Source organism: Hypanus sabinus, chromosome 7, assembly GCF_030144855.1.
Source record: "Hypanus sabinus isolate sHypSab1 chromosome 7, sHypSab1.hap1, whole genome shotgun sequence".
In the NCBI taxonomy this organism is placed as follows: Eukaryota; Metazoa; Chordata; class Chondrichthyes; order Myliobatiformes; family Dasyatidae; genus Hypanus; species Hypanus sabinus.
The window spans coordinates 130,811,781-130,839,057 of record NC_082712.1 but is presented as its reverse complement, the minus strand read 5'-3'; the positions used below and the strand labels follow the sequence as shown (position 1 = coordinate 130,839,057).

Genomic DNA, 27,277 nt, shown 5'->3' with positions numbered 1-27,277 from the left:
ATGTGATTGCTCCATATTTGTACTGGCTGAAACTGAATTTTGAATAAAGTTCAGTATTGTTCTCATTCTTTCAGCAAAGCTACTGTTTGAACAGTGGCTTAAATATATCCAGCTATGAACAGTAAAAAGTCAAAACACCAACTTAAAATCAAAAATTTAATATACCACAAGTGAACAAGAATAAGTCCAATGAGATTCTGTATAGGTCATAAAATTCAATATAATGTCAGTGAGAGGAACTAAAGCAATATATTGTAATCCAATAATAATAAAGCATATTGGGAAGTTAGGTCCATGGATCTTCAGAACAGGAATAAATAAAAGTTTTTTTTTCCTGTTATTACTCTGTTTAATGTGAAGATTGTATTCCAGTTTAGTATTCAGCATAAACAAGCAACCAAAGTTTCTGAAACTGGCGTCTGAATAAGGGAGCTAAGAAAGAGTGGAAACTTTGTGAATAATGCCAAAGTGTAACTTCAGCATCTAAAATAAAAAGCTACAGCAATGTAGCCACTATAAAACCCACACGCTTCAAGATTACTTCTTTATTACTTCTAGCAAATGACCTGAAATAAATTGCGGTACAAATCAGAAAATATTTAGAATCCATATTCAACATCATTGCAGTTTATCTTGAGTATATTTATTGTCCTGATAAAATTATCAAAGTTATATCTTGCAGTAAGGTTTGTATCTATATACTTGTTTAAGCTGAAGATCAAGTTAACCCTAAGAAAATTTCAACACTCAGCCATCTTTAAATTTAACTCATCGGGTGTTTCTCACCTCTTGATGGAAAATAAAGTGTCATTCACATGCTGCCTCTGCTCGGGTGGAACCATTTCCCAGAGCTGTTGTCAACCTGTATTGTATCCTTCTTAATAGTATAACGGTATCATTCACCAAGAATTAAATGAAAATAAAGCCAGGTTATGCCTTCATTTAGCCTTCTTGTCAAAAGAGTTGTTACAACAAAATGTATCTATGCCATTGCCAAAACTTCGATTCAACTAAAGCTGCAGTCCAGCTTCAGAAACTCAATGTGCTCAGATTTTCACCAGTTTTGCTCTCCAAGTACCAAATTCTAGAGACCTACCTAATTTTCAAGCTGCTGAGGAAGTGTAGAGGGAATACAATTTTTCCATTACAAATGCTGGGCTTAAACTTTGTTAGAATTACAATTTAAGTGTTTGAAACTTGGAGGAACTTCAGTGATGTATTCAGTAACAATTCCACCATCTCTGAAATCCAAACCAGCAGTAGCATACCCGTGTTGTGCAATTGTGATGTCTCAGATTCAGTAAAATGGCAAATTACCGAAGGCAAAGAACTTCCAAGGTTCCACCTTCCAGCATCACAGAGACTTTAGTCAAGAAAAGAGCTGCTGGTGGGTTAATGCCTGCTCACATGAAGCCTAAACCCTTTGGAGGCTATTTCATGAGCAAGCTACCTGTCCTAAATACCAATCGTATGCAAGTCATCAGCTCAGAGCCAGCGGTACCAGGTGTGAGTCAGGAAAGCAATGGTCCACATTCTCGTTCAAATGCAAATTTGTACACGAGCCAGGAAAAATATAATTTATTTCCTTTGTGCAGCTTCCTGTTCAATGTCCCAATTCACTTGGGAACAATGTTAAATGGCACACACACTACCATGAATTAGCTTGAGATCTTTTGACATACTTGGGCCTTGATAAAGGTACAGCATTGAATCTCAAACTCAGGTCACTGACTACCAATGAAACTTTCAGTGGAGTGATAGTTGGTGACCACAGCATGAATTCTGCCACTGGTCACCCTCTATCCGAGTTAAAATTAAATCTTCTGTATCAGAATAACAGAGAAGATACCTGCTTATGATTTATGGCTTGGTGGCAGGTTATTATTAGACCTTGGATTTATTATAGCAGATCGGTTAGGATACCAGAGGAATGAGCTTCGGCAGGATAATAGCATTTTCACATTCCTGATACTCGAATTCCTACTTCACTTTGGATATTCATTATTCTGTGCATAAAATATCCAAAATCCCTTCATTAGAATCCAATCTATAATTTATTAGCATGCTAAAAATACAATGTTATTGTGCCCATCGACTTCAGTTTGTTTATACAAAGAAGCAAATGATCAACTTGTTTTCTTTTAGATACACGGTAGAATGCATTAGACATTTGTATAAATGTATAGTCAGTCCAAACCAAACTGAAGGAAAAGAGAATTCCCTTCATCCCATTGGCATTTCATTTGGCAAAAGTGCATTTTTTGCTATCCATTAATAAAAAACACTGGAACTAATTAATAACAATTGAAATAGTCAATTAAAAAATAAACTCTCCACACACCTTAAAGGAACACTCTCTCTAGGGAGATAAATGTTTGGAAAACACAGTTTCTAAGAGATAGGAGATGAAGGTTCAGGAGGATGCCACACCATTTTGAAATGTCAATATCTTAGATGCCATGCTATCAAGTAACAAAGTGATTTATTGTTTTCCTAAGCAAACATCCCCCTGCTTAATATCCCACTTGTTACAATTTTGAACCACATTGACAAGGTGAATTGTCTGCGTTCAGATTAATCTGGATCCACATCACAGATGCAGAAGCAAATAAGGCAGGGAAACCTTGCTGGAAAATCCAACTGTGGCTATCAACTGAACGTACAACCAGGGTCTACTGAAATACATCCTGTTTAAATAATGTGTTCTCACTCACTGAAGACTGACTCTAGGGCCAACTACAGGACTCTAGCACTTGTCAATCCCAGCACAAAACAGTACCCTAAGATTGAAGTGGAGAAAGTTGTCATAAATTATTTTTATTCAGGTTTACCAAACATTTAACAATGCTCCTCTAGTGGCAATGGATAGATGATAAAGACTAAAATCCGTTGTTTCTAATGGATGGACTATAAATATTTTTATACATATTAAACATAGATAGGAATGATACATCGTGACTTCTTGGAACCCATTCTCAGGATGCCATGCTTCGCCATGTCTTACACAAAACATACAGTATGTGATATGTGGAGATCTAACATGAAAACACTTATTGCTCAGGATGCTAGTTACCAAGGAAATGGTGCACCAAGAAATGTAGGAAGAAAGGATAGACATAAAGACACAATGTTCTCCGGATTGACAGATAATGAAACTATTCTGTGAGAAAAGGACAGTAAAGGAATGTGAAGAATCTACCAATTCCCTGCATATACCATAACCTGGGCCCTGAGGTGAAGTATTTATTGAACAGCAGAAAGGGAAGTGACTCTAACATGATAGTGTTGGGTCAAGGCGCCTCTTGTATATTATTAGCTTTAGTGGACATTTTCATTATTGGTTTCACTGATACTCTAACAGGGGTTCCCAACTTAATGGTGTTGGTCCATGGCATAAAAAAGGCTGCATTCCCTGCTCTAGGATGCACATCAGTGGGAACATACAGCACAATATGACAATAATGATAGCAGATTCTTGCAAAAGTACATTGGCAAATACAGAAAGTTATAGGAGCTCATAAAAACAAAGACAATGATTTATGGCAATAACAGACAACTGGGTCTGTCAACTGACTGAGGCATTTGTGTATGTAGCTGTGTTACTGCAGCCTTTCAATGGTGAAATTTATATTTTTATTTATTTCACTACTCATCTATAAACCTTCCTTTTTACCAACCCCATTCCTATAACACCTTCAACCTCGCACCCATAGGCTCCCAAAACTGTTTATTTTGATGAGGTACAATTGTATGGGCACAAGTCATTTTCTGGTATTAATTATTTATTGACATTGTGCCTGTTGTTTCCGGGGGAGGGAAAGTAGCAAGGGACCTTCTTCCCCAGGTCGTCTTAAAAGTGTGGTCCCACACGTGCTTGGGCCATTGTCTACTCCATAAGCAGAGGCAAGTGGTACCATTGCCAAACATTTTGACATTTAGTGATCTTGTGACCTATGTGAAGTGTGTTATTTATGCAGCTTCCTTTGTACATTGCAGGACAGTGTAGATGTTTGTGCAAGTCATCTTTTATTTAACACATTTTGTTTAACTTGAGTTTGTGGCATTTGTATGGCAAGTCTTAATTATCCATGTGAATTTGAGGCACCCTTGCGCATTGTTATACTGTTATAGTAACTTCACCTAACACAGTTTACATGGTCTGAGATCTGACTTGCCTCTTTAAGTACAACGTTATTAAACAAAACTTCTGTCTGTTAATAGAATTTGTTATAATTTTAAATGACCTTGTCGGACTGCCTGCTCTAAAGAGGTCCAGACCCTGCCCGTAATCCTGGCCCAGTGGTTACAGTAATGTCATGGGTGACAGGTTGTTCGTATGTGGAAACTGTTATAAAAAATCCACAAACACAGTCATTGAGTTGCTGGTTTCACTTTAGAGATGGTGTTTGATGGAATTACGTCAGCATAAGGCAACTGCTTTTTGGTTTGCTCATAATGGAAGTAAACATCTGTGGCTTTTGTTCAGCACATAAAGCAACTCTCGCATGTTTTATTCATAACATCCTACAGTACTATGGCTTGACCTTGCCAATGTGTACGGGTCATCACCACACAAGATGGTGGAGATTGCCCTGAACCAACATTATGGTCCGAGGAAAATAAAGGATCTCGCCCTGGGCCACTGTGGGAATTTCAGATTGAGAGTCTCCTCCAGAACAACCATATCAGGCACTGGCTCAAGAACAGTATTATAACCAGATGTAGGATCTGTGATCCTCTTCTCCCTGAGTGTTAAGGCAGCCGAAGTGGAATGTAGAGGCCCTCTGACTAAGACAGCAATGCAGCAACCTCCAAACAGAGCCTTCGTAGAGGACCTCAAGGTGACAACTGCATCGGTCCCAGGCAGTAGATGGATTGCCCTGGGGCTAGAGAGGCTCATCGCGTGGGCAAGGATGAGATTTAAGCCAGAGAAATCCAGGTCTCTGGTGTTACAGAAAGGCAGACTCATAGAAGGTGTTCAGTTTCTCCTTGGATGGTATTGCTACCCCATGTATCTCTGAGAAGCCGATCAAGAGCCTGGGGGATGGTGTTTGACTGCAGCCTAAGAGAAGAGAGCAGGCTGCCATCCGGAAGACCACCAAGGAGCTAGAAGTCTGGCTTGCCAGTGTTGTCAAGTCAGGCCAACCTGGCAAGTTCAAGGCTGGGATCTACCCTGAATCCTCTGGCCCCTGCTGGTATAGGAGGTACCCCTGTCAATAGTTCAGTCTCTTGAAAGAAAAACTGATGGCTACCCTTGAAGATGGCTGGACCTGCCACGTAACCAGAGGAGCATTGCTCTGGGCGGGAACAGGAATAAACGGCAGCTTCTCTTCAGCAGCCTGAATGAGGAGTTTATGGTCTCCCAGATAAGGAAATTGTGCTGTACAGATATTCCAGCAACCCCAAAGTCTTATCAGCAGGCATTGAGGTATGGATAGGCAGGAAATGGAAGGCCCAGGATTTAGTGGAGGTGGCTGAGACATGTCTGAGGTACAGGGATCAGTTAGGGACAGTGGCACCCAGTCAGAAAGGGCCAGGCAGCATCCCTTCAACCTGCTTCGACAGGGCCCAGGGCAGGGGCAGATGAAAGCTAGTCCAGGAAGAGGTGTGACCAGCTGCTGAAGTGTGTCCCACCAGGATGGTAGTAATGGGGCAATATTCACTAACGACACCTTATGCACAATGGTAAAATTACGAATTGGCCTTGGATCTACTCTACACAAAGTTCCAAACAGACAGGTACTATCCTGATACAAAGATATACATTAAATTCCTCTCGTCTTCCCCTGAAAATCAATCTTCCCAAATCCTTTCCAAAAGATTCTGTTTAGGTTCCAAATCTACTGCAGACAATGAGAAGGAAGTCCAACATGACAAGCAAACTTGGATATTGGATCTTAATCACCGGGCTGTTGGTGTATCCATGCAAACAATGGTTACACTTAAAGCGGTGTCTATCTCTTAAACTTTAATGACTTGGGCAAACTGTAAGTAATTAATTGAATTCAGGAAGATAATCTGAAAGACCCGATATCAGAAAGGTGCAACTTTGTTTTAAAGAATATGTTATCGTGCTGTAGCTATCCCAACATTCATAACTCTTTATATAACAAAAAGTTACCTATTAAACAATGAGATCTGTTTTTTTCAAGTGAGGGTTCATTCACCGGGTTCCATTTAGGGTTGATCCAAACAAATGATCAAATAGTAGGAGACACTGGCATTATTAATAATTAAAAAGATGGGTGTCCTTTTAAAAATACTTGCATCCCTACTTCCCCCTTGCTTCTGAAAGTAGCTGTGAGAGCCTATGAACAAGAGGTGTACTGCCATTAGTAGAAGAGAAGATGAAGGAAAACTGGCCTGGATTACAACAATTAGGGTGAGAGATTGTGTTGGTGTAATTGAGGAGAGCACAGAGGGCAACAGGCAATGTGGATAAGTTTGTTCATGTACTGGAGGGAGATTTCCAGAGGGTCAGTGTTAGAGCAGAGTGGCCATTGCTAGACTGTCCTTAATACTACATTTTGGACTTGCAAGGTAGCCACTTTTAAGGAACTTAATCAACACGTCAACCTTGTGTTTCTCATATTACAGCAAATCTTGTACCATTTGCTGTTCGATTCTCTGGTATAGCATCAATACTAATGTCTCCTAGCATGAAAGAGTTAAAAGGGTTCAAGTTTTTTTTAAACTGCCCATCCTTGAGGTTTTACATGAGCTGGTATTGAGCTCGTCACTGCAGATATAATCAACTGATTATTATTCACGCCAGAGTCCAGAATCCTGGGCAGTAGGGAATCCACAAGAGAATTAAGGGAATATTACATTAAAGGGAATAAACACTTTCCTTCAGTCGATTCTCCTTTCAGACATTTGTCTTCATATTACACAAGATTCTTGACTATTTTGAATAGAGAGCAAAGTTACAGGTTAAAAAATAATAAAGATTTACCCTGTGTATATATATATATATATTCACAGTCTTCAGCATCGATTTTTGTTTAAAAATATAGCACAAGGCCAGAATATAGGAGGTACTAAATTCTGAATACATTACCACACTTGCTCCTTGATTTGTTTTTTTTCATGGAAGCAAAGGGTTCTTGTTTATAGAAGACATTATTTCTTCCATTGTTTAAAATCAATTGTTTGTAATTCGTAGCCCCCCAAAATTCAATTGTTCAGCCCAGTGCTAAATCTGGGACACAAACTTAGGGACTATGACTCCTCAGTAAAATACCCCAGTTTAGCAATTGACATTTCCTTCCTCAGCTTCATAACTTCCCAGTACATCTGTTCCACTGCAAAGAAAAGAAAACAATTTATTAGGGCAGGTTTGAGCACACTCTGTTCTCACCCTGTGCCCAGCGTGCACCTCCCACACAATCTTGCTGCTCAGCTCACTCAGAGACTCCAGGCAGCTCGTGGAAGAATTCCACACCTTCCTTCAAACTTCTTTCTATTGTTTTCACTTCCCAATTTATTCCCACTCTTATTTAATCCCTTGCAAATTTAGAAATCCCAAGCAGGCCACTATAGGCCCCAAATTTTCATTACTGATTTTCAATGAGGGGAGAAAAAAGATTATGATCTTACCATCTTGTCGGACTAGGCCTTGCTGGATATACCGGATATAAGTCAAAAAGTTGCAAACAGCAGTAATCTGAGAAAGACGTGGTAGCAATTATTATGACAAATAAACACGCAGCAAAGCTCCACATCTACTATAGATAAACGATTTCTGATCTTTTAAAACATTAAACAACTCCCTCTGAAAATATCCTGAGAATTTTAACTTTGGACACTGATAGAAATCACGTTGGATTCAATTTTAAAAATCAAGTTTTTCTCTGAAACTGATGAATCTAATATAATAAAAGTATCAATGTGATCTCTCATCACCACCGACTGCCACTAATGAAAACAAAGAAACAAAACCATAAAATGTGTGCTAGATTTAAACCGTACACTGAGAAATCACAAACACTGCTACATATTATAGGGATCTCAGCACCAACTGTAGCCAAGTTCTCCTTGTACATGAAGAATTCACATCTTCATGCATACTGTGTGCGCCAAAGAAAAATACAGGGCACAGATATACATGCCTAGAAATTACAGCAATTGGAGAATGAATCAGAGATTGGCAGTGGGAAACAACTGAACTGGGGATTGGTAACTAAAACATAGAAATGCAGAGGGAACTCACGACATTGTTTGTTGGCTACACATCCACAGCAGAGATGCGGTAGATGTGGACTGGTGTAGTACAATAGGAGAAGATCAAAAAGAATGAAGGCTGGTCATTCATTTACAGCGCAAGCCTCTTTGTCCAGCAATGCATTGGAAGACCATATTGTTCCAGCAAAGCCCAATGCCCGGTGTCTCTGAGACATGGTTCAACTTCATCTATAATGCTCCAGTAGCATCTCTGCACAGAGAATGACATCAGCCTGTATATATACTAATCTAGCCGGCAAACTGCAATGGGGCACAAGGGTGACTTGTACTTGACAGCACCCTGTCAAAATTCCAAACTGACACTAAACTATCTGGAAATGCATCCATGGGAAAGGAAACAGTTCTGACAAAGGGTCATAGGTCTGAAGCACTAACTTTTTTTCCTCTCCCCACAGATGCTGCCTGACTTCCTAAGTATTTCCAGCATCTTCTGTTATTATTTCAGATTTCTTTCATCCGCTGTTTCTTTGATTTTTCACAACCTGGAAATATTTGTCAACGCATTTCACAGTGGGAAGAAAATGCAATTCTCAGTTGCTGAATTATGGAAAAACAACATTTAAAGGGGAATAAAGTAGAGAAAAGGTCACTACACTCATTATTTATTTTCACCAACTCCTCAAGATAAAACTCAAATCAAATTTATAAAACAAGGTATACCCCAATTAAAGTCATACTGACTACCCCACTAATAAGTCCATGCATTTCCAAATGTAAGCAGATCTCTACAAATTTCCTCTGATAATTTTCCAGCTACTGGTGTAAGGCTTTCTGGCCTGTAACTTGCTAGATTTCTGCTCTTCTTAAAACAAAGGAACAATACTAATTATTCTCCAGTTTTCTGGAGCCTTGCTCATGACTAACAAATATAGAAAGTTCTGTGTCAATCTCCTCCATTGCCTCTCTCAGTATCCCAAGACAGATTTCATCAGGCCTTGAGGACTTGGCTACCTTAGTTTTTCAAACGACTGAAACTGTTCTTCCTAATATTGAAATGCTCTAGAATATCAACTTAACCTCTCTAATTGTACCATCATCCAGTATTCCTTGGAGAATACTGCGGAGAGTTACTCATTAAGGACCCTGCCTATTCCTCTGGCATGAATTCTCTCTTTGTCCTCGTGTGGATCTAACCCTTCCTTAGTTTCCGTTTTGCTCCCAAGGTTCTCCTTAATCCTACTTGCCAAGTTTAAGTTCTTTCCTGATACCCTTAAATATTCTTCAAGGGCCTTGTCCTATTTCAGCTTCTTAAACCTTATATGAACTTCCTTTTACTTTTTGAATACAATTACAATATCAAAATATAAATCGGACCTTTTCAGGGTAGTAAATAGTGACTTAGGGGATAATCAGGAAATAACATTGCTCAGTTCTCAGCTATTTGCAGACACATCAATGATCTGAATGAGGGAAACAATGGTAATAGTTCTAAATTTGTCAACAATTTAAGACTGTGTGAGATTACAAACTAAGAGGATGATAGAAAGAGGCTTCAAGAAAATACAGACTAGTTTAATGAGTGGGCAAATATCTGGCAGTTGCAGTTACTTCATTTTCATGGATAAAGAATATGAAGTTATAGGCAAAATTGAAAGACAGAGTTTTATTGAAATAGGGATAAATTGGGAAAAGTTGATGACCAAAGGAATTTTGGTGCCCTGGTACTCAAGTCCCTGAACAAGTGCCAGGTTCACCACTTTGCCATTCTGAGTACAGGATCAAGTATCCCACCACGATTATACATGGTCTTGGTAGTTTAACTTCTGTAGGAATTTGTGAAATTTTTTTCTCCTTCCCACAAAAAAAATATACTTGCCATAGTTCAATGAAGATTCTTGAGATGATGCACTGTTATGTGAGAAAAATCAGGCTAACTAGATCTGTATTCACTACAGTTTAGAATAATAAGAGGACAACTCAGTAAAATGTACAAAATTCTGACAGTGTTTGAGTGGCAGTTTATGTTGATTTTTTTTTCCCTAGTTTGGGGCTCTGAAACCAAGAGTCACAGTCTGGAGTTACGAGGTAAAATGTCTTGGACTGAGATGAGGAGGAATTTCTCCATTCAATTGGTGAATTTGTATCATTCATTATCACAGAATATTGTAAATGGCAAGTTAGTGAATATATTTCCAAACAAGAGAGAATCTGCAGATGCTGGAAATCCGCGTAACACACACAAAATGCTGATGGAACTCAACAGGCAAGGCAGCATTTCGGAGAAGTGTACAGTCAACATTTCTGGCCAAAAAAATCGTCTGTACTCTTTTCCTGGATGCTGCCTGGCCTGGTGAGTTCCACCAGCATTTTGTGTGTGTTGGTGAATATATTTATAGGAAATAGATGGATTTCTATATAAAAAAAGGCATCAGGGAGTATAAAAGCAGGAATATGGTATTGAATTAGAAAATCAGATGTAATTACACTGAACAGAAGAGCAGGTTCAAGTGGCCAAATGGCACCCTGTTTTTTATGTGTATTTTTATGCTTTTTTTGTTGATTAGACAACAGTTATCTTTCTCATATCTGAAAACAGCTTTGAATCATCAATTCTATCTGACACATCACATCCTTTCATCTTGTGCGTACCCTGGTCCTGCAGGATGGTGAAATGTAGAAATAGCTGCCTGTGTCTCCCAGCTTGATGCGATGCTTACAGGTTCTGGACAGGCCACTCAACGCACATTTCCTGCGAAGGAGGGACAATAATGTCAGAAAGGAATAGACCTCGCTAACTTACTGACAGAACAATACGTTTGCCAGAGATAACACGTATTATTTCAACAAGCAAGGTCTGCCAAGTATCTGACCTGGGCCTGCAATACTTTAGAATGGACTTGATTTTTTTCATTATTATTCCATATTACATTATATCTAATTGATTTCTCTGGAGAAATACACAATTTCAGTTAAGACAATCTTCAAAATAAACTACCGCTGTCCTGATTGAAATAAAAACGTAACTAATTTGCCAGTGTCCTTCTGGTTGAGGCATGTGACTCAATAGTTCCATTTAATGTCAGAGAAATGAATGCAATATACATCCCTAAACTCTTGTTCTTCACAGACATCCATGAAAACAGAACAGTGCCCCATAAAATGTCAGAACCCTAAAGCCCTCCCCCACTCACCTCTCCCATGTACCAGCAGCAAAGCAATAACCTTCCCCCACCCATTCCCCCCACCAAAATTCAGCATCCTTCATCCACCAAGCAAACTCTACCAAAGTCGCCAATAAAGACCCCAAGACCATGAGACATAGGAGCAGAAATAGGTCATCTGGCCCATCCAGTCTGCCCTGCCATTCAATCATGACTGATTCTTTTTTTTAAATCTCCTCCTCAACCCCAGTTCCTGGCCTGCGACCCTTAACCTTTGATGCAATCTCCAATCAAGAGCCTATCAATCTCTACCTGAAATACACCTAATGACCTGGCCTCCACACCTGCATGTGGCAACAAATTCACCACCCTTTGGGTAAAGAAATTTCTCTGCAACTCTGTTTTGAAAGAGCGCCCCTCAAACCTGAGGCTATGCCCTCTTGTCCTAGACTCTCCCACCATGAGAAACATCCTTTCCACATCTACTCTGTCTAGGCTTTTCAACATTCAGAAGATTTCAATGAGATCCCCCCCTCATCCTTCTGAATTCCAGTGAGTACAGACTCCAAGCCATCAAATATTCCTCATATGATAACCGTTTCATTCCTGGAATCGTCCTTGCGAACCTTCTCTGGACCCTCTCCAATGCCAGCACATCTTTTCTAAGATGAGGGGCCCAAAACTGTTCACAATATTCAAGGCAAGGCCTCACCAGTACATTATAAAGCCTCAGCAATGCCTCCTTGCTCTTGTATTCTAGACCTCAGGAAATGAATGCTAACATGGCATTTTCCTTCTTCACCACTGACTCAACCTGCAAGTTAACCTTCAGGGTGTTCTGCACAAGGACTCCCAAGTCCCTCTGCATCTCAGATTTCTGGATTTTCTCCCCATTTAGGAAATAGTCCACACATTTATTTGTACTACCAAAGTGCACAACCATGTATTTTCCAACATTGTATTTCATTTGCCACTTTCTTGCCCATTCTGTTAATCTACGTACTTCTGCATCCTACCCATTTCCTCAACACTATCTGCCCCTCCATCAACCTTCGTATCATCTGCAAACTTGGCAACAAAGCCATCTATTTCATTATCTAAATCATTTATATACAGCATAAAAAGTGGTCCCAATGCTGTACAATTTAAAAACTAAGCATTCACCCAAAAATTTAACATTCCACAGGCTCTCTCTCTCTCTCTCTCCCCCTAATAAATGTAAAAAGAGCTGCCCCCTTACATAGCAAGAGGGGAGACATAAAACAACTCACTGATTTACAGTGTTAAAAGCTTTTCTTCCCCCCCACCCAAGTTCTCCCACATGAGAAACGGTAACAAACTCTCCCCCGCCAATGAGCGAGAGCGCGCGAGCGAGCTTGCAATTTGCTGAGTACAGAGCCCCTGACAGCTGATCTCCCCTTCCTACACATAAGGCTTCAGCCCACAGCACCGGCTTAGAATCAGCCCATCCACAGGGCTGCGAAACCTCAGAACCCTGAAGACACACTCGCCCTCTAGGCCGCATCCTCGAGGTTTCAAAAGGCGCCTGGTTGTGAGCCTCCGAGAGTGTCCCAACACCCCAAAGAAACGAAGTCTGAGGGCAACTTCAGGTCAGGTTCTTCAACAGAACTCCACCTGCCCTGAAAAGGTTGCCCAGAGTGCCTAAACCTTACAGGTCTCTGATGCTAAATTTGTTAGCTACAACTCAAAAAAAAATTGGGAGAGGCATAACCGAATAAAACCTGACATTAAGTCATCCTGTCAAAATTAAATTACAACAGCCAAAATTACATTTGCGAACAACATGCTGGATATCACTGAAAAGTTTTTAAAAATTAAAATTACTGACTTCTTTAAACTGGATCATAAGAAATTAAGTAATATAAATACACTCTTCTTCTCTTCTTTTCCTGGCTATTAAATAAAATTGCATAGTGTATATATCCAGACATTCAGCAAAGTCCGGGCCAGAGTTTATGTTTCTCTCAACTCATCCTTCCTCAACTAAGAGCATACCTCTCTGTTTCTCTTTTCCTTTCTAATGCTTATCTAGCTTCCCCTTAAATGCATCTGCGCTCTGCTCTTCAACTTCCTCCTTACTGGTCAAGAAACTGTTCATAAGTTCCTTATTTGATTTCTTGTTGAATATCTTGCTTTGCAATTCACTACACTGAAGATTTTTTTTCTGGTCTATCTCAAAATCGCTCAATTGTTAAAACCTCCATTAGGCCCTTTCGGACAAGGCCTAACCACCATCCTTAACCAATATGTTTTATATTATTTTGTTTCTTTTATCTTCTTCCCTTTTCTTGCTTATTTTTCAAACCCTGTGTGATTATGCATCATGCTAGAAACTTCTTTTGATGGACAAAAAAACTAGGCCAAATTTCCTGCTACATGTGTCTCCACCAATCTGTTGACTATCCAGTTCACCAGACACCACTGTTGCTAGTCCCTTGTTGCAATGCTGAATTCTCCACTGAACTTAAAGACCCAGTGGAATCACCAAGTCTTTACATTAGTTTATCATTCAGTGTATCTACTCCGTGTAGGCATGAGCTGGCATGTCACAAGGACGATTATAATCTTAATCACAGTTTAATGATTTTAACTAAAGGTTTGCAAGATCAGCTGCTTAATACTTTGTTACAACTTTGGCAGTTCACTCTGTTCTCGACTGCATGACTTAACATTGAGTAAAATATGCAGCCCAGCATATGCAGAGACATCAAGTTCTTAAAAAAGCTGTAAAAACTCTTAAATACTAGAAAACAGTTGTTCAGACTATATCTGAGATTGTTGGAGTAGAGGTGCCTCACCAAGCAAAAATGTGTTTATGTGTTTTTATATATCCAAAAATCTTTACTGTTGGTTCAAAACAGACAATTTTAATTGATTTTGGACTCTTGCAGGCCAGGAGGATGATAGCTTTATCTTGGTGAAAAATGGACAATACATGTATGTGTGAAAGAGATGGCATCTTGTATTGTATTAGAGAGACCGACTTACATAACCAGAGGAAGGGCAGGAGAATTCGAAAATGTGTGGAAACCTTTATTGGAGTATCTTGGATGTCAAGGTGTACAGTCATTTTGAAATAGCAGTGTTGGTGAGTGCTTCTACAGTTCTTTTTCTGATGTGTTTTATTTTATTTTTGTTAAATATGTGAAGTATGTGAAACGTTATATTTCTTTTCCTTTGATGATTGTGAAAAACATGAGGACATGTTTCACAATTTAGTTTATTATTATTGTTTATTTGTATATGTGAAATATATGTAAAATTCAATAAAAGTATTGTTTAAAAAAGAGTGAGTACTGGGTGATAAGAATCATTTTTTAAAAAAATTAAATGGCTGGCTACACCAGAAAGACTGATGAGTTTGATTGCACAATAGATAATTGGCTCATGTACACCGAGTTATTGGAACAGTATTTTGAAGCAAACGAAATAGCCAATGAGAAATGAGTGATGTGGCTGAATTGAAGAGATTGAGCATTGTCAGTTCAGTTATGGACTTAATGATACAGTAAGATTGTTTTATGTGTTGAATTTTAAAAGAAAGCATTCAAAAACAGCTCCTAACTAAAACACAGCTTACATTAAAATGAGCCATGGAAATCACTGTTTCAATGGAAACCAGACAGAAGATGCAAATGAGCTGTAGTCAGAAATGAAAGGAAGCTTGAATAAAGTGCAGCATCTAAACAGAAACTGGCCTAGCTGAACAAATTGTGTTACCATTGTGACAGGGGCTCACATACACCAAAGAAATTAAGATTTAAGAGTGAAACTTGCAGAAAATGCTATTAAGTAGGACACATACTGAGACACGTTGAGCAGAAAATAATAAATGGACTTTGGAGGGAAAAGAAAAAGCTAAAAAGTCAAGTTGCAGTTTCAAAAAGTTCACTAATCTAAATGCTGTTGATGAAAAACCTGATGATGAGAGTGATGCAAGACCAGCTACCCTGTGAAAACTAACAATAGAAAAGCAATATGGCTGAAACAAGAAGTGAATGGCAAACCAAATAAAATGGAATTAGACACTGGCTCAGCTGTTTCAGTCATTCCTCAAAATCAGTTTGAGCAGCATTTCAAAGATACCAAACTAAAGCCTACAGATATTCAACTAAGAACTTATCCTGAAAAGACTATTCCTGTGGAAAAGAAATTTCTAACAGTGAAATACAACAACCAACAAGCCACATTGGGCTTGTATGTGGTTAAAAACAAGAGAATCAGCACTGTGGGGGCGTGATTGGCCGAGACAAATACGAGATTGGAGAACCGCATCCCCTACAGTGAAGCCATATGAAAGTGAATTAAGAAATGTACTGGACGATGCCTCAACTGCCTCAATGCTGAATGCCATAAAGCATTGCCCAACAGAGGACAAACAGATGTTGGTGCCAACCTCTGTGCCTTGGTTGAAAAGCATCTTGGACCAAGGAAGGACCATGCTGCTCAGAGGAATTGTAAAGTGTTGAAAGCAGTGGTCCGACTACAACAATTCTTGTCGGCATTGTATCTGAGAGAGCTTTTGTTATGTTAATAAGGCAGTTACTTGTAAAGTTTGGCTTGGTTTTAAGCTGGAAGAGAGTTTAAAGAGTTTCAGGGAAGTTGCAAGCATTCGGCTTTTGTGAATATAAAGAACCAGAACCTACTCTGTGTGGATTAAAGTTGTGGCATGAACTACAAGTGGGAGACAAAGAGCTGCTTGTAAGAGTAGATGCAAAGATCAAAGCCCAGCTGGATGAATGGAAGGCCAAAAAGAAAGGAGTCAATGGAGATACAAAAACAGAATATTCATCAGACAATGTTGTGGATGAGGAAACCAAAAAGAGAGATCAGATCATAAAGGGAGCAGAGAAGGACTAATAAGAGAATATTCTAGTGAACTAAATTCACCTTCCCAAAATCACGATGCACAAGGTAGAAGAAAAAGGAAGAACCGCTTCCTGTGATCTCAGAGTCCACTCCTACAGCCACCATGACAGAGGACCCAGAAGCTGAGAATTTTTTCACAGCCACAAGTCTCTCCTGCCAAGCAGAGTGATCTCTCTTGTCAGGAAAGGTGTTACCCCACAAGAATAAGAAATCCTCCATAGGCCTGAATGGGACCATTTAAAATTTACTATGCTGTGGATGTCTGTCGTACAGTATACTATGTTTACAGTTGAGATGCATTCTCTATTCAGTTGGAGTTTATAGCCAAGCAGGAAGGAATGTTGTGTATTTAATATTTGAGAAATATTGTAAATACATTGGTCGATTAAACATTCCTGTTCATTTGAATAATTCAAGGTTACATGTATAAACATGTGAATTGCATATGTCAACACGCTACCACATGACACACACACGCCTCACTTAAAGTAAACTCAGGGTTAGACACACATTTCGGACTCCAGTGTCTTCCTCTGAATTAGATTATTACTTTGAAGTTACTGAACATAACACTGGGCCAACAAGTTTAACTTTGGCTACTTGTAAATAATATAACTTAACTATCTTACCTATATTTGATATACATTTAACAAATTATCCTCCATTCAACTGAAGACGATAGGATAATAATCTGTAGTCATTTCAAAGTACATTTATCAAAGTATGCATACTATATACAACCTTGAGTTTTGTCTCCTTACAGGCAGCCATAAAACAAAGCAACCCAATAGAACCCATTAAAAAATTCCGTCAAACAGCCAAACCGCAGAAATAATAAAACAAATCAAGCAACAAAAGTAAAAAAATAACATTCAGAACTTAAGTTCACAAAAGCAAGTCCACAGCCACGAAGCCAGTCACAGCCGATTCAGGAGCCTGTTAGTTGCAAATCACAGCCTCAGTTCAGCGCAGAGACAAGTAAACCTCGTGAGCTACAAGCTGAAAACCGGCCCATCCCTCTCATCCAGTCTGGACACCCTGACCGCTTCAATCTGGCCTGGCACTTAAATCGGCCAAACCACCAGGCATTCTTCATTCTTGGACCAAGGCCATGCCGCTGCGACACACTCCTGACCTGGGACCCACTACCTCGATTCACGCCGTAGCTAACCTCTCCAATCTGGCCCAGCACTTAAGTCAATTAAATATCAGCTTGTTTTTCCTTCTTTAGGCCTGGGCCCCGCCACCTCGATTCAGCCCATAGACACCACAATGAAACCATCCTGCACCTTCAAGACTTCAGTCCACACTATAATAATGCCAGGTCGTGGAGGCAGTTCAAAAGCTTAACTCCAAAAGAGAAGCTACAGGCTACTGATTGCAGTGACTGATTCCAAGAAAAAGTGCGATTAATTAAGTAATTAGCGATTTTCCCACAGGATCTGTGTCTCGCCAGCGTCATCTTAAACTGGAAGATACTTGTATCTTCTAACATAGCTGCTGGTCACCAAAGAGATTTGCTTTGGAAACTCCTACCACTATTGTGAACTAGCAACCACCACACTCACCAACAATGTTAAGAGAAAAACATCCTACCAGAACACAACTTCAATTAACAGATTGTGTGGGAAATGGGTTTTCCTATTAAAATCACCAATACAGTTTGATGAATGTAACACCACTATAATGAAAGGGGTCACCTGTATATGGTTAGTTCCCAAGTTCAAAGTAAATTTATTATCAAAGTATGTAAATATCACCATATACTACCCCGAGATTCATCTTCTTGTGGATATTCACCAAAAATACAAAGCAATACGAAAGATCAATGAAAAACTACACACAAAACAAAAACAACCAATGTGCAAAAGACAAAATGTTCAGATGGAAAATAAGTAATATTGAGAACAAGAGTTGCAGAGCCCTTGAATGTGAGGCCATAAATTGTGGTATCAGTTCAGTGTTGAGGCGAGATAAATCATTAACACTGGTTCAGGAGCCTAGTGCATGAAGGGTTAAAATTGTTCCTGAACCTGGTGGTGTGGGACCCAAGGCTCCTGTACCTCCTTCCCAATGGCAGCAGTGAGAAGAGAGCATGGCCTGGATGGTGGGGGTCCTTGATGATGGATGCTGCTTTCTCGTAGCAGCGCTCTTTGTAAAAGTGTCGAGTGATGGTGAGGGCTTTTCCTGTGATGGACTGGGCACTGTTCAATACTTTTTGTAGGCTTTTTCCACATGTGGGCATTGGTGTTTCCATTACAGGCTATGATGCAATCAGTCAGGACACTCTCCACTGTGCATCTATAGAAGTTTGTTTTAAATGACATATCAAATCTACGCAAACTTCTAATAAAGTAGAGGCGCTCATTAGCAGTGGCATGCTTCACAGTCACAGGAACATTACATGCACGTTTCTAGTTCAGAGTGCAGGTTTGATAGTCTCAGGCCTCAGTACAATGGCTCAGGTTTGTACAATGAAAAATGGAGAGGTCACTGGGGTGGAAGCCGTTTTAACCAGATGAATGTTTTGGGGCTCGAACTTTAAGGCAACAGCCATCAGTCCAGGCATAAATGGATTGTAGTCCTCTCAACATCAGATTTGCTAATGAAGAGGTCTAAACTTTGCAGGAAGTTGGGCAAACTCCACATGTGGGAAAATGAAAGCCCTCTATTAAATCCTTGTAGACTCTCAGTCTAAATTCTCAGACTGAAGTGAGATTACATGCACCACAGTGAAACTTTCAACACTGACATGTTCAGACCCACCAATAGAACTTGAATGCAATGTGGAGTGGCCCGGGAAACAAGATGAACATAACTATTAAAAAAACTAGTATCCCAATGTCCTTAAGTACCCATCAGCCAAATACGTGACTTGATCCCTATATTAAGTAAAGTATTATTGGCCTCTAATGTTGTCTTTTAGGGGGAAAAAATTCTCACAGTGAAGCAAGTCCAAGTTTAATTGTCATTCAAACATACATACGTATATACAGCTATTAAAAACAGCATTCCACTGGGGTCAAGGGGTGAAACACAATACATACAGTCACAGAAATAAGATTAGCGCAAGTCCCTGAGAGGCATGGCCTGTAGATCGATGATGCATGGGATGTTGCCCTGGACACGCACTTCTGTGCAAACAAGCTCGCGTTGTGTAAACTGCAGAAGGCAGCGAACCAGCTCGTCTTCCGGGGATTGAACCCAGGAGACCAGCCCCGACAGAAGAGCCAGCCTGCAGGGACCAGCCTCCAAGCCAGAAGGGATTCAGCACCTCTCCCACACCTCCTCCCCCGGATAGCACTAACAGGCAACCCCGCGGCAGGAAGGTCTGACCCATGCAACAACTGAAGCCACGCGGCTTCCCCTGCTGTTAGGCTCGCCAATGAACTGGACGTGAAGCGTTTTTTATTGACAATATCCAACAGAGTCTTGTAATCAAAGAATAATGTTCAAAACACAAACTTGCACTATTTGTTGGACTCAGAGAGGCTAGGCCCATTGCTGTCTTACTGGGGCATGATCAAAACTGACCTTTTCTTTTAAATATAAACTTCATACTGTTATGATCCCAGCCCCCTCCTTTGTGAGAATCGCAAGAACACCCGTTGATGCGGGGGGGGGGGGGGTCAGTAGACCCAGGAAGTGAGAGAGAGAGAAACGTGCAAAATTGCATGTCCCACCCGGGATACAGAATAAGACGACAGCGACTATTGTCTCATGGAGACCACGTGAAAAGCCCTCGGGCAAGGTGGGCTTGTTGAGAGAGAGACTGCATCATCCCAACCTGATTGACACCTGCGACCCCATGAGGAAGTATAAAGGAGAGTCTCAGGGGGACAGCCCCGCAGACGCACCCAGAAGACACGAGAGATCGATCCTGCAGCAGCGGGAAGCCATTCTGAAGGAAGCCACGTGCGTTAGATTCCGGGATTGGAATCTGTGGCTGGAATCACAGAAAACCGCTTTAACTAACATCGGGGAGAGGAAACCAACGCTCCCCCGATTTCACCGAAGATTCATCGAGACTCGGCAAGTTCTTTCTCTTCTCCCCCAATCTCTCTCTCTCGGTCACCCCACGCAAAACCCAGCGATTTTCAAAGGGCTGAGGCCTGCAGACTTTCAGAGTGACTTTTATATTTCCAACGGACAATCTATTAACCCCTAGACACCAGCAGAGCTCACTTCTTAATGATGATTATTACTATACCCGCACTTTAGATTGAATGTTGACGATGTGCACTATCTGAACGTTTGTATTAACCCTACTTTTGTGTCCCTTTATAAATAAAAATGTTTGAAAATAGTGACAACAGACGTCTCTATCTTTGCTGATAAGTTATCCAGTTACGGGATACATAACAATTGGGTTTCTCGTCCGGGATTTGACACCAAATTGGGAGGCCAGTGAATCGGGTTGTAAGTCCAAAACTTGAATCTGGTTACGCGGGTAGCCAGACGGGAAACCAGCAAAGATGGACGTGGGTGAATTTATGGAAAACCCGACGGTGGGGGGCGCTAGAGGCGGCCACCAAATCAGACTTGTTAAATTTGGCGAAGGGGTTGAACCTCACAGAAGTGAGGTCGTCCATGAAAAAGCGGGAGGTACGAAGGGCCATAACTCAGTATTACGTTGGGAAGAATGTGTTTGAAGATGAGGTATTGGAAGATATCCCTGACAAAGTACCATCAAGTGGGACGGTTCAGTTAGAGGTGGAGAAATTAAAGTTGGAACGTGAACTTAAGTTAAAAGAGCTGGAAGTGGCTGAGAGAGAGAGAGAGAGAGAGAGGGAAAGGCAAAGACAGCATGAAATTCACCTAAAGAAGCTAGAAGCAGAAGAGAAAGAGAGGGAACAGGCCGAGAAAGAGAAGGAACCGGCCGAGAAAGAGAAACAGATGCAACATGACTGGGAAATTGAGAAGATGAAGAACGAGCGAAGAGATCAAGGGTTAGACCAAGCAGAGCGGTTTAATGTTAGTAGGGAGTTGAGATTGGTGCCCCCGTTCGAGGAGACAGATGTCGATAGTTATTTCTTGCTTTTTGAAAAGGTGGCAGTAAATCAGAAGTGGCCAAAAGAGCAGTGGGTGGCGTTGTTACAAAGTGTGTTAAAGAGGAAGGCCCAACGAGCATATGCGGCCTTGTCCCTGGAGGAGGGAGGAGCGGAGAATTATGATGAGGTAAAAAAGGACATTCTCCGGACTTACGAATTGGTACCTGAGGCCTATAGACAAAAGTTTAGAAATTTAAGGAAAGGGTGGAATCAAACGTATACCGAGCTAGCCCATGAGAAGGGGGTGCTCTTGGACCGTTGGTGCACCGCGGAAAGAGTGGGCGAGGATTATGGGCATCTCAGGGAGTTATTTTTGATTGAAGAATTTAAAAGTTGTGTTCCGGAGGAGATCCGGGTGTATTTGAATGAGAAGTCGGATAAGTCCATTTCAGAATTTGCCAGGTTGGCGGACGAATATGCCCTAACCCACAAGACAAAAACTCCCTCGAATAAAGGTCCCCAGAGAGATCGTGGGAACGATCGAGAAAGTCCGACGAGTGAGGCAGAGGTTCCACTGGGAACTAGCGGTAAGGTTGAGGGGGAAAAGCAAGACAGCCAGAGGGTTCCGGGTTTGACCTGTTTTAATTGTGGAAAGGAGGGGCACATTGCATCTCGATGCTTTGCTCTGAGGAAGGAGATAGGAAGAGGGAAAACCACAGTCCCTATCGGGTGTGCCGTGGTAATCAGCAAATCGACCAGAGAGCCGAGGGTAGACAGAGTACGAGAGGGCTCTGGGAGTTGTCTGTTACACGGAACCGTGTCTGTGACGGAGGGAGACACACCAGTTTCCGTACGAATCTGGAGGGATACGGGCTCTGAATTATCCCTGGTTAGCCGTAAGGTACTAGAATTTGGTCGGGAAACGGGCAGGGTAAAGGTGGAAGGAATAAATAAACGGATAGAAATGGTGCCCTTATATAAGGTCATTCTGGATTGTGAGCTGGTGTATGGATCAGTTGAAATAAGGGTGCCCTCAGAATTCCCGAGAGCTGACGTGGACATGCTGCTGGGGAGCGACTTAGCAGGGGGTAAGGTTTGGTCAGCCATGCTGCCAACCTGGCGACCGGCGAGTATGGTGGCTCCGTCCCTAGCGCCCAAGGACCATCTCGCCGGCGTGGTCACTCGCAGCCTGTCGAGAGAGAGAGCTGAGAACGAGAGCAGTTTAAATCTGGCCAGTTTTGATTTGGCCGGGACGTCTTTGCTGACCCTGTGCCATGCGGGTTTAGAGGGTGGTAAGACGAAGAGTAGTAAAGTGAAAGGGGGTAAGGGAGAGGAGATAGATCTGCCTTTAGCGAAGAGAAAGGTCCTAAAGGTAGGAGATAAAGATGAGAAACAGATAAAGCTGTTGAAAGGTCCAGAGTTGGACATGGATGATCTGTCTGGTTTGGCAGAATTGTTTGAAGAACTTGAGAGTTCTAAAGGTGTTCCCGATAATGAGAGGAGGGCAGTCCTAGATGGAAAGGATACCCTTGCCTCGAAGGGGTCTGCTGAAAGGGCCGAGGAGGTTGTTTCAGCGCGCAGGGTTGCGCCTTCCCCGGGTGGGAGCTGCCCAAAGAGTGACTGGGAGGATCGGGGGAAGTTAGAATTTGAAAAAGGTACGGGTGTTGAAAGCCTGGAAGAGGCCAATGTCCCGTTTGAGTGTGTCCGAGATGGGGATGCACGTGGTGCTGAACCTGGTAACGGAGCTCAGAAGAAGTCTGAGGTATCTGATCCAGTGGAACGGGGCGGCCGTCCTTGTGGGTCAGATGGACTCGATTCAGTGGGAAAAGGGTTAACCTTGGTAACCGGGGAAAGTGTGAGCTCCCCGGCATCTGTACTCGAAGGAGTGGTCATCGGTTCAGTGGGAAAAGTGTTAACCTTTGTAACCGGGGAAAGTGTGAGCTCCCCGGCGTCTGTACTCGAAGGAGTGTTCAAAGTTAATGCAGAATTTAAGAATGGGGGGGTGAGGATTGTTGGCGAAGGAAACGAAAAGCCTGTAGTTTCCAAATCGAAGGAAGAAATCTTAAACATGGCAGATCGCTCACAGAGTGAGCCAGGGGAATAGCGGGGCCCCCCACTCTATTGTTATGCCAGGATGGGGTGTGAAAAGGCTGCCTTCGACAGGCTACTTGAGCGAAGAGTTCGAATCAAACACCAATAGCCTGAAGGGGACTGATAAAAGGGCCAGCCACCTGGGTAAAATCGAAGAATTGGGTGAAAAGGGTCTAAGTTTGGGGCATGGTGTTGCAAAAATAACCCCGATGAACGAGGCTGGCGGGAGTTCACCACGAAAAATTACTCAAGTTCCCCACGGGGGGGCTCGCCGAAAAAGAGGCGACGGTTAATGGGGATGCCATTGTTAGACAGCCAGGCAGGTTGAACGGGTTTGCGCCAAAGCCTGTGAATAATAAAGACAGCCCCTTTGGAGACCTGCCGGTTAAGTTAAACGACTGAAACGATTAGTATTCGCGTAAACTTTTGTAAATGCATCTAAGCTGTCACACCTCCTTAGTTTTGTTGCTTAAGAAAAAAAAATTAAATAGGTGGTTATTGAATTGAAGTCTGATGTACGGTTCGCAATGTTAAGATATTAAAGAAAGGGACACTGTAATCGTTAACTATTTAGATACTGACTTGAATGTATAACGGTAGTATTTTGTGAAAAGAAAAACTTGTGTATTGTGTTAGATTCAAAACTCCTGTAAGACTGTGGACCACTCCATTTTAACCGCTGGTAAAAACGTTTTTTAAGAGGGGAGGTGTTATGATCCCAGCCCCCTCCTTTGTGAGAATCGCAAGAACACCCGTTGGGGGGGGGGGGTGGGGTCAGTAGACCCAGGAAGTGAGAGAGAGAGAAACGTGCAAAATTGCATGTCCCACCCGGGATACAGAATAAGATGCCAGCGACTATTGTCTCATGGAGACCACGTGAAAAGCCCTCGGGCAAGGTGGACTGGTTGAGAGAGAGGTTGCATCATCCCAACCTGATTGACACCTGCGACCCCGTGAGGAAGTATAAAGGAGAGTCTCAAGGGGACAGCCCCACAGACGCACCCAGAAGACACGAGAGATCGATCCCGCAGCAGTGAGAAGCCATTCTGAAGGAAGCCACGTGCGTTAGATTCCGGGATTGGAATCTGTGGCTGGAATCACAGAAAACCGCTTTAACTAACATCGGGGAGAGGAAACCAACGCTCCCCCGATTTCACGGAAGATTCATCGAGACTCGGCAAGTTCTTTCTCTTCTCCCCCAATCTCTCTCTCTCGGTCGCCCCACGCAAAACCCAGCGATTTTCAAAGGGCTGAGGCCTGCAGACTTTCAGAGTGACTTTTATATTTCCAACATACAATCTATTAACCCCTAGACACCAGCAGAGCTCACTTCTTAATGATGATTATTACTATACCCGCGCTCTAGATTGAACGTTGACGATGTGCACTATCTGAACGTATGTATTAACCCTACTTTTGTGTCCCTTTATAAATAAAAACGTTTGAAAATAGTGACAACAGACTTCAACAGATGTCTCTATCTTTGCTGGTAAGTTATCTAGTTACGGGATACGTAACAATACAACATACTTGTTTGTGGTTTGGACAAGCTGTATTGCAAAGAAAGGTGGAAAAAAAAGCATTTTTTTGAAAACTGCTTCACAAGTCTGCAAACACAACTCAGTGGTAAAATAGCAGCTCTATGTGAAGTTGCTTTGAAAGAATCACCTAGATCTTTTGTGGCCAGACAATAAGAAAGGAATTTGGAAATGCTCATTTAATCCTCTGGTGAAGTTGAAGATGAAAGAGTTAAACTTCAGTAAGCTGTTTAATCCTGTAATACTGAGTTCTAACACTCCTTTGTTTTTCTGAGGTATAATACCTCCCACTTATCTGCAGGAATTATAAGAATTTATATAATCATGAAAAATATTCGAGCAATCTCTGGGCATTTCAGATGAGAAGAGAAGTCACAAATACTTCCACCAGCACTAGATTTGAGCACGACATAAAATTATTTTACCCAAGATTTTCTTCAGATAATCAGTTGGTCCGACTGTTTCCTGTTAAGGCTTTATGTGCTAAGACAGTGGAGGAGCCTACTTTTACAACAGTAAGCAAGACATTGAGCATGCAGTAAATCTGCATAAGTAATAACTTACTTCTGCCTTTTCAGTAACATAAAAGAAAATTTTTACTGCTTGCATCATCATTAGGTATGGAGGTGCCCATGCACAGCATCATAAGAGGCTTCAGAGGGTTGTCTCCGTCATGGACACAAACCTCCCCAGAATCTTCGAAGGTGGTGCCTTAGGAAGAAGTCTTCCATCTTTAAGGACCCTCACTATCTGGAACACACCCTCTTCTCAGTACTACCATCAGGGGGCAAGAGCCTGAAGACCCACACACCATGTTTTAGGAACAGCTGCTTTCCCTCTGCCACCTGATTTCTGAAGGCTTCATAAACGTGACATCCTCTTTTACATTTAACTAAATTATTATAACTTAATATAATTTGTTACACCTGCCCCATACCCCAGCCAGAAAGCAACAAATTTCACTGCAGATGTCAATGACAACAAAGCTGATTCTGATTCTGGATGCATTGCGCATTAACCAAGTTGCAACCACTTTGATTTCAATATCAAAAGACACAAGAGCGTAAGACATAGGGGCAGAATTGGAGCATTCAGCCCAATGACCCTGCTCCCCCATCTCATCATGGCTGATTTATTATTCCACCAAAACCCATTTTCCTCCCTTCTCCCTGCAAGCTAACCTTCCGGGAATCCTGCATGAGGACTCCAAAGTCCCTTTGCAACTCCGATTTCTAAATTTTCTCCCTATTAAGAAATTAGTCCACGCCTTTATTCCTTCTACCAAAGTGCATGACCATACAGTTCCCTACACTATATTCCATCTGCCACTTCTTTGCCCTTTCTCCTAATCTATCCAAGTCCTCCTGTATATTCCTTGCTTCCTCAACACTACTTGCCGCTCCCCTGTCTTTGTATCGTCCACACATTTGGTCAGACCTTCATCCTCCAAAAACAAAACTCTGACATAAAATGTCTACAATTAATATCAATACGAGCATCAAAGCAAGAGTTTTCAACCTCACAGCACTACAAAATAACAAGTATTATCCTAACATTGTTTCCCTTGAAACTACACTAGTTATAGACCCAACATTCAAATTATATTGCTTGCCACTTCATTGCTTTCTCCACACTCTCACACAAGACTGAGCCTTCTTACAGTTTCGCCAGCTCTGTAGTAACCTGAGCCTACAGGCAATGGATTTTTGTCTCCACCCAACAATATTTTTACTGGATGGCATGGAGACAGACCACAATCAATTCCTTGGTCTCACTGATGTTGAGTATAAGGTGGTTGTTGCAACATCACTCACTCAACCAGCTGATCTGCCTCACTCCTGTGCGCCTCCTCATCACTCTCAGAAATTCTGCCAACAATAGTTGTGTCGTCAGCAAGTTTACAGATGGCATTTGAGCTGTGCCTAGCCGCACAATCGTGGGTGTAGAGAGAGAAGAGCAGTGGGCTAAGCACACATCCTCAAAGTGCACTAGGGTTGACTGTCAGCAAGAGGAGACGTTATTTCCCATTTGCACAGACTGTGCTCTCTCGGTAAGGATCCAGTTGCAGAGAGGTACAGAAACCCAGGTTTTAGAGCTTGCTGATTAGAACTGAGGGAACGATTGTGATGAACGCTGATAAAAGAATTAAATAATTTCAATAAAAAGCAGACTGTCATGGGTATGACTATTGTCCAGGTGGTTCAAGGCAGAGTAAAAAGCCAGGGAGATTGCTTCCCCTATAGACCAATTGTAGCAATACACAAAATGCAGTGGGTCCAGGTCCTTGCTTAGGCAGGAGCTGATTCTGGCCGAGACCAACCTCTCAAAGTACTTCATCACAGTAGATGTGAGTGCAACTGAGCGATAGCCGTTGAGGCAGCTCACCCTGCTCTTTTTGGGCACTGGTATGATTGTTGCCCTC

General features: G+C 41.7%; 1 protein-coding gene across 4 annotated transcripts in view; it reads right to left on the bottom strand.

Annotated features, from left to right (window-relative positions):
- Nucleotides 1-6,183: 6,183 nt before the first annotated feature.
- Nucleotides 6,184-27,277, bottom strand: part of LOC132397201 (guanine nucleotide exchange factor for Rab-3A-like) — a 65,733-nt gene continuing 44,639 nt past the window's right edge. For all 4 annotated transcript variants that reach the window (XM_059975639.1, XM_059975637.1, XM_059975638.1 and 1 more), the window contains 3 exons: nucleotides 10,834-10,933; nucleotides 7,600-7,666; nucleotides 6,184-7,304 (listed from right to left, as the gene is read on the bottom strand). In XM_059975639.1, coding sequence (XP_059831622.1) covers nucleotides 7,222-7,304; nucleotides 7,600-7,666; nucleotides 10,834-10,933 — 250 coding nt within the window. In that variant the 3' untranslated portion in view covers nucleotides 6,184-7,221. The remainder of the gene's footprint in view (nucleotides 7,305-7,599; nucleotides 7,667-10,833; nucleotides 10,934-27,277) is intronic.